This window comes from Adiantum capillus-veneris, chromosome 29 (genome assembly GCF_014529385.1).
Source record: "Adiantum capillus-veneris isolate H3 chromosome 29, ASM1452938v2, whole genome shotgun sequence".
NCBI classification, from domain to species: domain Eukaryota; kingdom Viridiplantae; phylum Streptophyta; class Polypodiopsida; order Polypodiales; family Pteridaceae; genus Adiantum; species Adiantum capillus-veneris.
Genome location: NC_140959.1, coordinates 35,347,356 through 35,360,294, shown reverse-complemented (window position 1 = coordinate 35,360,294; position 12,939 = coordinate 35,347,356). Strand labels below are relative to the sequence as shown.

The following is a 12,939-nucleotide window of genomic DNA, read 5'->3' as shown; positions in this document are numbered from 1 at the left end:
TTCATAGTAGTTCGGACTAGCTGAAAGATTTTTTGGAGAGAAGTTGCCCGTTCTCCTACTGACTTTTGGGTTCGGGGTCCTTTATTGTTGGTAGGCTGATCTTCAATGATGGCCTGCACCCTTGTTACCATATACATGTGGTAGTGATGTGTGTGAACACAGTAGGACCGTCGGGGCATTTTTTCCCTCTTTAGGAGGTTTTTCCCCCGGTGCATTGTATATATGCCCATCACTCTAGGCCTATCTATTTTTCCATTGCACACTACGTAATACACTCTCTATTGTGTGCCTTGAGCTTCCTTCGTCTTCTCCAAGCTGTGTGCATTTCTCTACAACCCTAATCCTAACAATTGGTATCAGAGCAGGTTGCGTCTTCCGGGGCTTAGTCGCCAGCAGCTCCAGTGTTGAGATGTCGAGCTCTACACCTTGAGCTGGCATCCACTACGGGTCTTGGCCGCTTACGGCATTTACTCACTGGCGCGTTAGGTGACCGACACGGAGGATCTCTGCCAGTGATTCTACAGTTGGACTACACTTATAGTGCCAGCCCAGTACGCTTCTAGCGAGTTCACACTTAGTGACCGCATGTGCATATGTTCTACTTTTCAGCTTTAGCACTTAGTCATTTTGTACTCTCTTTTCTGTGAAGAAGAAGAAGAAGCTTTCCATCTCTGTGTGCTTTGTGCTTGTCTTGTGTATCTCTCTTGCATCCTCATTCTTTACATGGTATCATAGCTTGGTGCAGGCAAGAGAGGCTAAGAGAGCAAGAGCATCACAATCCCTTCGTTCGCAATCCACGACCAGATGCCGAAGGCGCCTCGCGCAGCGGAAAAAAATTTAGGGGTTTTTCGTCCAAGTTTCTGAACAGGTCTCCAAAGTGCAGTACACAGAGATTTACTGTACAAGTACAGTGGTTGTATGTACGTTTGATTGTGGACACTCGTTGAGTGTAGGAAGCGTTAACGGTACCACGATAGCAGGTTCAACAGATTTACAGGTTTTTGTAGATTGCAGCTATTTTGTCTTAGTGCTTCAAGATGTCTGACGGTTTCAGTCAGATTGTTACTGAGAAGCTTGAGAAAAATAACTACCCTGCATGGAAGTTCAGAATAAAAAATTTCCTAAAAGGAAAAGGTTATTGGGACTATGTAGAAGGAGACAATGAAAAGGAACCAGAGATTCCCGAGGCAAATGCTACAACAGAACAAAGGAAAGCTTTGAGGGACTGGCAACAAGGCCAGAGCAAAGTGATGTATTGGCTTTCTATGAGCATCGCAGATGGCATGATGGGCTATTTACAGGATGCTGAAACCCCCGCCATTGCATGGAAAAACTTAGGCAGAGTGTTCGAGGTGAACACCAAGGCCAGGAAGCTTCAACTAAAGTCGGAGCTAAATCAGGTTAAGAGGAACAACCTCTCCATCAATGATTATGCTTTGAAGATCAAGAGTATCATTGAGGCTCTTGGATCTATTAAAGTCTCAGTGGAAGATGATGACATTGTCCGTGCATGCTTGGATGGTCTAGGAGATGAGTATGTACATTTCAGGTCTTCCATGAATACAAGAGACGACATCCCCGTGTTCCAAGATTTGATTTCTATGCTTATTCTGGAGGAGAAGAACCTTGACACATCTTCTTCTCATGGCATAAATAATTCTGAACAGGCCTTCTATTCTAACTCCAATAGAGGTAGAGGTAGAGGTCGTGGTCGAGGCCCAAGGGTTGCAGGGGCCAATTTCTGGAAGGTCAATCAAATCAAAACAATACAGGTGGTAGGGGAAACCAGTCTCAAGGCAAGGGGAGTCAAAGAGGTCGTGGTGCAGGATCAAGCAGACAGCAACATACTCCAGATGGCAGAGAATGTTGGACTTGTGGTGAAAGAGGTCACATGTCACGTGACTGTCCAAAGGGAAAAGCAAGTGGAAAGAGAGAACAGGGCAACTATGCATCTACTAGCAGAGATGCACATGACAACAAAAACGAGCGCATGTTTGTTATGCAACATGTAATGAATACAATGACTGTAGAGAATTCCACCCAAGATGATGTTCGGTATGTGGATTCAGGTGCCTCTAAGCACATGACGTCTCGTGGAGAGTGGTTTAGAGATATGCGCAAACCAGATGTGTCAGGCTATGTGCAGACAGGAGATGACACAGCTCACCCCATTGCTCATGTAGGGGACATACCTCTAAATACGAAGAGTGGGAAATCAAAGTACTTAGCAGATGTACTTCATGTCCCAAACATTACAAAGAATCTTGTTTCTGTTGGACAAATGGTTGAGCAGGGTTTGCAGGTTCGCTTCAATCCGAATGGCTGTTATGTAGAAGATTTCCAGAATGGCTGTAAGCTGATCACAGAGGGCAAATGTGTGGGCAGAATGTTTACGCTGAATGTAGACATGCCTGAGGTAAAAGCTACATTATTTGCACAGGGCACAGGTGTTGTGGCTGATGTTGACATTTGGCACAAACACATTGGCCATGTCAATGAGCAGAGATTGCGCAACATGCAATCAAAACGGATTGTAAAAGGTTTGCCCAAATTCAAGGTGGATGGTATGCATAAAGTGTGTGCAGCATGCCAGTTTGGAAAACAGTCAAAGGGCTCATTTCCACATGAGCGCAATGTATGTAAAAATCCACTTGAGGTGGTGCACACAGATGTTTGGGGTCCAACCGATACTGCAAGTATACATGGTTGCAGGTATTATGTCTCTTTCATTGATGACCATACAAGGAAAGTATGGGTCTACTTCATGCGTAACAAAAGTGAAGTGTTTGGTCACTTTCAAGACTTCAAAGTCATGATTGAGAAGGAGACAGATATGCAAATCAAGACATTGAGGTCAGATGGAGGGGGAGAGTACTTCTCCAATGATTTTTCAGGTTTTCTGCGAATGCATGGTATACGCAGGCAGTTTACATGCAGATATACTCCACAACAGAATGGGGTCGCAGAAAGGAAAAACAGGCACATTGCAGAGGTTGCACGTGCATTGATGAATGAGAAGAACATGCCTCATCATTTTTGGGCTGAAGCCATAAATACAACTGTGTACATTATGAACAGGACACCTACAGCTGCGGTGCATGATGTAACACCTGAGGAAAAGTTTACAGGTACAAAGCCTGATTTGGCACACTTGAAAGTGTTTGGCTGCATAGCTTACGTGCATGTACCAGATGAGTTGCGTAGGAAATTGGATCCTAAAGCAGAGAAATGTATTCTTGTGGGATATTCCCTTGAACAAAAGGGGTACAGGTGCTACAATCCTACTACACGAGAATTACGAGTGAGCAGAGATGTAGTCTTTGATGAGATGAGCAGCTGGTACAATAATGCACATGGCACTATTGGGGCTGATGTAAAAGATGATGTGGTTATACAAAATGTGAGGCCACAGTCACAGGTTTTGAGTGGACCACAAGAGTCCTCTTCTCATGGCTCTGTTGAGAAACCATGGAATGGTAGACTACGTACGCAGGTTACTCCACCAACAGGTACAGGGAATGTATCACGAAAAGGAAAGGAAAAGGTTGATGAACCTCCTTTTATGGCTGATGCATCATCAGGTTTTTCACATGTAGACATGGATTCAGATGGTTCTGAACAAAGTCTTGATGAGGAATTTGGAATTCCAGCTGTCAGGACACTTGGTGTAAGGAAAGTACAAGAAGATGCTAGAGGGCAAAGGAGTGACCCAGGACCACGCAGATCTAATAGAGTCAGAAATCCAGTTTAGAAATTGACTTATGATGGGTATCTAGCGCATCACCAAGCCTACATGGCTAAGGTGATACAGGATGTGGAGCCCACATGTTTTGAGGATGCAGTTGAAATGTGCATTGCGATGATGCAATGAATGAAGAGATGGCTGCATTGGAAGCAAACGACACATGGGAGTTGGTGCCATTGCCAAGTGGCAAGAAAGCTATTGGCTGTAAATGGGTGTATAAAACCAAGCATAAGGCTGATGGTAACATTGAGCGTCACAAGGCAAGGCTGGTCGCAAAGGGTTATGCGCAGACGTATGGCATAGACTATGAGGAGACCTTTGCTCCAGTGGCAAAGATGATGACTGTGAGAGCTGTCATAGCAGTGGCTGCATCTAGAGGATGGATTATGCATCAAATGGATGTAAAGAATGCCTTCTTGAATGGTGAGTTGCAAGAGGAAGTGTATATGGATCAGCCACTTGGTTATGTCGATCTAGGTTACCCAGATTATGTATGCAGACTTCTCAAAGCTTTGTATGGTTTGAAGCAGGGCTCTAGAGCATGGTATGACAGGATTGCCAAGTATCTTGTCAGTATTGGTTTTAGGAGAGCTCATGCTGATCATTCACTCTATGTACGTGAGAGTGATTTGGGGATTGTGGTCATTACCATATATGTAGATGACCTTATTATTGTTGGTGACAATGCTATGGAGATTGACAATGTGAAGGGTCTTCTCAAACAGGAGTTTGAAATGAAAGATTTAGGCGAGTTGCACTACTTTCTTGGCATTGAGGTGATCAGGACTCCAGAGGGTGTATGGCTATCACAGAGACAGTATGCTTTGGACATGTTGTCAAAGTATGGTATGGCTGATTGTAAGCCAATTTCTATTCCCTTGGATGTGAATGCAAAGCTGAGTGCAGAGAAGGGTGATGTTGTTGAGGATGTCAACATGTACAGGAAGATTGTGGGTAGTCTAATCTACTTGACTATCACGAGGCCAGACTTGAGCTACACAGTAGGCTTGGAGAGTCAGTTCATGCAGCTTCCGAGGAAGCCACATTTGGATGGAGTACGACGCACACTTAGGTATGTGCAAGGTACTCTTGACTACGCATTGTTCTATGTAGCAGATGCACCATTAGCATTGTATGGGTATACAGATGCAGATTGGGCAGGTAGCATTGTTGATAGGAGATCTACGAGTGGCTTCATGTTCTCTTTTGGGAGTGCTGCTGTTACTTGGAGCAGCAAAAAGCAGCCTACGGTTGCTTTATCGAGCACAGAGGCCGAGTAAAGAGGTGCAACAGTTGCGGCGTGCGAGGTAGCTTGGCTACGCACATTACTTGAGGACTTGGGAGTGCAGGTGGACCAGCAGATTTTCATCCATTGTGACAACCTCAGCAGCATGCAGTTGGCTAGGAACCCAATGTTCCATGCCAGGACCAAACACATAGAGGTCCATTACCACTACGTTCGAGAGCGAGTGTTCGCGAGCGACATCGACTTGGTCTATGTCAGCACAGAGGAGCAGATAGCGGATATCTTTACCAAGGTCCTCGGAGCTGAGAAGCTTCGATGTTTCCGGACTATGCTTGGACTCTGCGACATGCAGAGCTCGAGGGGGAGTGTTGAGATGTCAAGCTCTACACCTTGAGCTGGCATCCACTACAGGTCTTGGCCGCTTACGACATTTACTCACTGGCGCATTAGGTGACCGACACGGAGGATCTCTGCCAGTGATTCTACAGCTGGACTACACTTATAGTGCCAGCCCATTACGCTTCTAGCGAGTTCACACTTAGTGACCGCATGTACATATGTGCTACTTTTCAGCTTTAGCACTTAGTCATTTTGTACTCTCTTTTCTGTGAAGAAGAAGAAGAAGCTTTCCATCTCTGTGTGCTTTGTGCTTGTCTTGTGTAGCTCTCTTGCATCCTCATTCTTTACATCCAGCACACGCTTGCTCACTTTCTTCGATGACCCAAGGAAATCCAGAAGCTGTAGGTCGATAAAATTTTTGGGGGAGCTCATACATCCCAGTCTGCTCAGATTTCTTATTCGAGCTCATTTCGGCCTCCGTTTCCACCCTAGGCAGGTCTACACAGGCAATTTTGTCATTTTGTGTAGAATTTCTGTTAGTGCTGTTTTTTGCATAACAGGTCCTATACAGTCTACTGCGGGTTGTGCTATATAGCACGTGCTAGTCTCACTCATTTCTCCTCATTTTGGGTAGTTTTCACATCAGGTGCATACATTTTCCATGGCTGACAACAACACAGATGTGTTCTAGATGTTTTCTACTGAGGACAGGTTTGATGGGGACAAATACCCTATGTGGGCTTACATGATGCAACATGTTCTTGTGTCAAAGGGTGTCTGGAATATTGTGCAGGGCATTGATGTACGTCCTGGTTCTGAGGATGTAGGTGATATTGAGGATGCTGCAGGTCTTGCTGCAAGGATTGCTGCTATTAGAGTTGTTTTGCGTACGACAAAACAAGCTCGTTGGGATGTAAAGGATGCACAGACTCATGCATTGATTGTGTTGTCTGTGAAGCGCACCATTACTCCTCACATTCGTTCAACGAAATTTGCAAAACAGGCTTGGGATATTTCTAGCAGGTCTTTATGCAAGCCGCAATGAGGCTAAAATTGCTTTGCTGCGTAAAGAGCTGGAATCGAAGATTATGCATGAGGAAGATGATATGGACACTTTCCTTGATGGTGTCAAGGATATCAATGAGCAACTTATTTCTGTAGGTAAAGTCATTTCAGACAGTTCCCTTGTGCAGACTATTCTTGATGCCTTACCGGATTCTTACCACACTTTTGCTAGTACTTGGAGACTTATGACCCAAGGAAATCCTGAAGTTGTCAAGTTTGATGCATTATGCACATTTGCTGTTGCAAGAGTCACTTTCCAGAAAAAACAAGACTAGGCAACGTACAGTTGAACAGGCTTTTATTGCTTATCAAAGAAAGGGTGGTAACAACAATGCAGCCACTTCTTATGGTCCTGCTGCGAGTGGCAAAACTTCTTTTCCTAATGCTTCTGTGAAGTACATAAACGTTTTGTCAAAACACTGGAAAGATCTTACAAAGTGGGTTATAAATCCCCAAACTCTGACAATTTTTGGAGTTGATTTGTAAAAGTTATAGCCTCCCCACTAAAGTTGAAATGTGGGGAGAGATTCCGTTTTCCTAATGCTTCTGTGAAGTACATAAACGTTTTGTCAAAACACTGGAAAGATCTTACAAAGTGGGTTATAAATCCCCAAACTCTGACAATTTTTGGAGTTGATTTGTAAAAGTTATAGCCTCCCCACTAAAGTTGAAATGTGGGGAGAGATTCCGTTTATAAAACGGAGTCGCCACATCAAAAAATAGAATCTTCTAGAATATAAGGAATTTAATGGTATGCTATATATCAATGGATAGATCTTGATGAGTACATTCTAAAACCAAAAGGTCTGACAAGTTTTGATTTCATTTGTAAAAAAATTACCATGCACCCATTTTGGACAAGAGGGAGAAAGTCAAAGTCTTTATAGGGCCCATTTGAGGGTCCAGAATTTCCCTAATGAAATACAAGCTTCTCTCCCTCTTATCAATGCTAAAAAGCCAAGTTTCTTGAAATTAAAAACTTAATCATCCCCACATAGAGAAATTTGAAACAAATTAACTTCAATGTATTCAAAGGTTTAAACAAAACTCCTTCAAGTAGGTCTCCCCACTAGCTAATTCAAATGTAAAACCTCACAATCACACTTACAAATGTACTAGATCTATGTTCTATATTCCAAGAATCTCTCCTCTCTCTCTCTCTCTCTCTCTCTCTCTCTCTCATTCTCATATGCTAAACCAACATCTCAAGGGAATCATCCCACTACAATACCTATAATTGATTTAGGCTTAAATAAGCTCTTGCCAACGAAGCAAACAAGGTTCCTAGGCAAAATTAGTGAAAACTAGGTAGAAGTCAAAGGTTGCATTACATTATGTAGTACAATTGTACACTACAACTATGACTTTCCTCTAGATATCATTTCAGTAAATTTTATACTTTTAGTAAAATTTCCAAAACATTTTACATAGAACCGCTCTGCCTTCTTCTGTGACTTCTACTTAATAATAGATTTACATTGAAGGAAGGTTTTAGGGCAATGACATAATTACTATACAAAAAATTGAGTTCTTGGACATTGCCTTTAAATGGTCTCAGAAATTTCAATATGTGCTCTTTTAATTCTTAATGTGTACTAAAGGTATATATGCAACTCATGAGCCATGAAAGTTATCCATAAATGCATTTCACACAAGAATAGATGGAGAAAATTCTTTGTAGCAGGTGCTTGAAAGTACAAAGCTTTAAAATAAAACTTTTGTACATGTACCTCTATTGATGTCTTGAACACATAGTACCACTCTTTGCCTTTTCTATTGTTGTGCTTTACATAGAACACTCTTTGCCTTTGTGTGATTTGTACTCAAATCCTACATCATAGATTTGTATTGTTTGTAGAAACTCTTGTACAATAGTTTACATTGTTAGTAACAACATGTGATAATATCTTTTCAATGTGGGTACTCCTCCCTCTGCAACAACTACTTAAATTAACGATGGGAAGCACCATCATCTATGGGCAGCTCCACAGGCATGTATGTGATGCAATCAGCCCAGCATCGACTCGTACTATTGAGATCAATGTCCTTGAGAGATTTTAAGTAAGAGGTGCAACACTTGAATCCACTTCCTAAACCAATTTGCCACACCTTGTTTCCCTTTCTCACTCTGCCTTTTGACTCTTCATATGCTAGCTCGTACCAAATCGATGCGGATGACACGTTCCCAAACCTATAAAGTGTCATACGAGATGCCTCACTAATCCCAAAGGGGAGGTTAAGAGCTTGCTCTATGCCTCGCACAACCGCCTTGCCACCAGCATGGATGCAAATGTTGTCAAAAGCCAACTTGAAGTTGGGGATGTAAGGTTTTCTTTTGGATTTTGGTGACAGCCTCATCATAAATCCATTCAAAAGGTAGAGAGAAAGCTCACGGAAAGGTAGTATCTTGGGCGCAAGGAGCGTCATATTATGTTGCAATGCAAGGGTTGCACTCTGCATCAAGTCCTTGGACAAGCTAATACCTATGATCCCTTCACAATATTCTTCCTTGTAAACACTCTTGTAGCACATGTCAATGGTCCCCATATGACTCCTTGTAGTGTGGAGGATTATATATTTGGATATCTTCCTATCTTTCCACTTGTTGGAGAGCAACACTGCAGAGCCACCCATCCTAAATAGGCAATTGGTGACCAACATAGACCGATCATTGCCATGATACGAGCTTCCTGTTAGATTTTCTGTGCTTAGGACTAAAGCGTATTTGTTAGGGTGGGCAAGAAGGACCTTCTTTGCAAGATCGAGGGCGAGGAGGCCGACGGAACATCCCATTCCGACGAGGTTGAAGCTCTTCACATCAGTTGGTAACTTGTACTTGTTGATGATGATGTTGGTCATGGAGGGAGTGGGGCTAAAGTCAGAGCAATTAGAGACAATGACACCAATCTCATGTGGCTTCATGTCCACCGATGCAAGAAGCTCATCGGTCGCCCCGATGGCTTCATGTCCACCGATGCAAGAAGCTCATCGGTCGCCCCGAAAAGGGTGGCCATGCATTCAGCTCTTGCATTCTCAAGGGTGATTCTTGGTGGTAAGAAGTGGAATGACTTGGGAATGGAGGTAAGCTCGCTCATGCAAGACTTTGCAAGAATCTTCTCTTGAAATTGAATGCTTGCCTCCTTAAACTTGCCCTTGAACAATTTGCAGTGCTCCACGTAGGCAGAGGAGGGAGCCCTCAAGGTCGGAGGAGGCTTGAAGCATCCATAGTCCACTATGAAGACAGGTAACCGCTTCTGTCTGACAACCAAGGCTATGTCGAGAGAACAAATAATGATGTAGAGCGCGGCGGCGGTGAGCTTGGTAGAAAGGGGAAGAAGGAAAAAAGACAAGAAGACTCGCAGGAAAATTATGCAGAGAGACATTAGGACAAGCTGCTGGATCAGAGAGAGAGAGAGAGAACTGTGCTTTAATGGGTGGCGAGCAGCGTCAATGGGGAGCTCTCCATATATTTGCAGAGCTAGTGGGGAAGCAGCCCTGCGCCGTGGGCTGTAGGAGTAGAAGAGAGACTCCGAGAGAGAGAGAGAGAGAGAGAGAGAGAGAGAGAGAGAGAGGGAAAGGCTCCTCACTATCTCACACGGGCATGGGCAGGAGGGGATCAATGGCCCCTGCCCATTTCGGGGATTGGATGCGATATGAACCGTCAAATGTAGTTTGTGTAAATTCGGGAAAATAAGTAAATTCGGGTGCAACAAAACTTCTAAATTTGAGAAAATAGGTAAAGTCGGGTACAACAAAACTTATAAATTCGAGAAAATAGGTAAACTCGAATGTAGCAAAGATCGATGACCCACAATGTCCACGTTCTGAGATATAAACGTGGGCCCCCTCTTGCCCATGCTTGTGCGAGATGGTGTTGAGGGGATGGGAGGAGCTTTTAACGTCATAGGAACAAACCCAAGAGACCTTAAAAGATCTATTCCACAAGTGTTGAACTCAAGGCAAGAGGGAAATAGAGAGAGGATAAGTTTTTACTGTCGTGGGAACAACCACAAGAGACCTCAAAGACCCATCCACCAATGAGCGGTGTTCGAGAAAAATGTGCCTCAGCTTAGCCTTGAAAAATCAAAATAGCCGGTTGAAGGGAGGGGGAGAAGGAGAAAATCTGATAGGAAAATTTAAGAAAATAGAGATAAATTGCAAAAAATGTCATTTATTTTGGAAAATTATCCTCTTTGAATCTACCTTAGAGATTTTTCCCTAACAGTACCGATGAGTCTTGAATGCAAGTCCTACTAGTCGAGATGGAACGAAGAAGAAGAAGAAATTTAATGTTGTAGGAAGAGATCTCAAAGATCTATCCAGCTAGTCTAGAGAGAGAGAGAGAGAGAGGGAGAGAGAAAGAAGAGAACAATCCCACCTCGTGTGTGTGTGTGTGAGAGAGAGAGAGAGAGAGAGAACCTTGGGCTTGATAATTCTCACGTAGCCACCTTTTTCTCCTTCGATTACCACACCAACAAGCAAGCCTCCGAAAGACTTCAATGAAAAAGCAAAATTAGCTCTTCACTTTGCCAAAACGTATGGTTATCTTAATCAAATTGACACCTATGACTATGACTAAGAAATGACATTTGAACATATGGAAAAAGGCAGGATGACACACCTAGCCAACGTTTAAACAATATGGCAAGCATCTTATATTCACCCCAATAATTAGAATTTTATAGAGGGTAACTACCTGCTTACATCATATGACTATGTGTCAAGTAGAAGTATTCTGAGATCACTCCCATACGCAAAACTACTCATCCCTAAGAAACATTGTTAGGTTTTGTAACTAGCATCAAATATCTAATCTGCACTATGATAGCCTGTATACATGATTGCACTCTCAATTTGTTTCTCAAACAACTAGAGAAGATTAAATAGTTGGGATATACCTCGATTTTTTTAAAAATCAATACTATCTCAAATTACCCCTTAGATTCTCTCCCTTAGCTTCATTGTCTCCCTTCTCTCCCTCTCAAGGGGGCGGTTATGGAGCAAGCTCAACGGAGCAAGCATTGGAGCGAGCTTTTTTTGGGGTGGTTAGAGAGGGAGCTCAACGAAGCAAGCTTTGGAGCGAACTTTTTTTTTTCCATTTCACCACCACTACCTCCTATTGCTGCCCTTTACCACCCACCACTGATGGGTGGTGGTGCTAGCTTATTGCCACCATGTGCCGGCCCTACTCCTACCATCACTGTCCATTGCCGCCCCTCCCTCTACTGGAGTAGCCAAGGACCTCCTCCCTCTCTCTCTCTCTCTCTCTCTCTCTCTATATATATATATATATATATATATATATATATTGCTTTCTCTCTCTCTCTCTCTCTCCTCTCTCTCTCTCTCTCTCTCTCTCTCTCTCCCCCCAACATGACCCCAAGATGTTGGATGCACAACGATGTGGATGTATTGGAAGTGTTGTGACATGATGATGGCGCTCGTTCCAAGAGGCGAAGCCGCGCCTATGGATAAGAGAGTTAGCCATGAGTCGTTGGCTGTCCAAGACCCACCCCCCTACATTTTTGGCATCGAGGTGTCCATGTCAACAACATGCTTCTGTGCAGCTTCATTACCTAATGCTGGATGATCAAGTACCATACTGTTGGCATATCATTTTCTGGGATGATTTGGGTTATGCACAGTGGCATGTGCTTTGTCATGGCCTAGGCTTCACCTCCTAGGATGGCAAGTGCGTGATGCCACATGATGGCTCACCCTACCGATGTTAGGTTGTCTTGCATTTGGGTGGACAGTCATGTCAATGCTCAGGACTGACGCAGTCCTCACCATGTCCCCCCCTTTCCCACAAGGTCTACGTGCCCCTAACAAGAGTACTCCCGCATCCTAGCAAGAGCACTGAGTTGGAACAAGTTGCATTATCAAGTTGCCTGTTTGACCAGGGAGAGCAACCTGTTGGGATCTGCTATGCCTCTCTCAAGGATTAAGCCATACGTGTGTAAGTAAATAAAGCTAATACATGAACCAAATCCCAACTTCTAAAAGGGCCATATATATTATATAAAAGGCCGATATGGGGTTGTCTAGTAATGCGGTGAATCATGATAACTTTGGACTTCACGAATTGCAGGACCTTAACACTGATAAACCTTCCTTCAAGATTTTTTCGCATCAATTAATGGTAGGATAGAGGCCTGGCATGGTGGTGCAAGGTGACAGAGAATTAGGGTTCAATTTTAGAGAGGTTGACTCTAAAAACAACTACCACACCCAAGAGAGATAGCAAGTACACATATTGCCAAGTCTTGATAGAGGGAAGGAGTGACAATCAATAACAATACTAGGCTTTTTCAAATATGGTAATTAAAATGAGTAAAATATAAATCCCCTCACAAGGGTCACTAGGGGCGATTTTAGTGCTAGCAACCACCATAATTACAACTACAATAGCCGATATTTAAGTTTTTGTAACTCAAAAGGACATAGTTGGATCTCAAGGTGGGAACAGTGGTTCACCTCTTTTGGTATGCACTGATTGCTCCAACCTTCCTAACGGAGATGCGCTCTTTACCTTTATTGGATC

The 12,939-nt window shown here is 43.3% G+C and overlaps 1 protein-coding gene across 1 annotated transcript; it reads right to left on the bottom strand.

Moving 5' to 3' along the window:
- Window positions 1-8,088: 8,088 nt before the first annotated feature.
- LOC147419033 (3-ketoacyl-CoA synthase 4-like) lies at window positions 8,089-9,839 on the bottom strand. The gene is made up of 2 exons (XM_086505933.1): window positions 9,362-9,839; window positions 8,089-9,317 (listed from the first exon to the last, which is right to left on the bottom strand). Exons 1-2 carry the CDS (start codon window positions 9,776-9,778, stop codon window positions 8,346-8,348), a joined length of 1,389 nt encoding a protein of 462 aa, XP_086362059.1. The 5' UTR covers window positions 9,779-9,839; the 3' UTR covers window positions 8,089-8,345.
- Window positions 9,840-12,939: the final 3,100 nt, after the last annotated feature.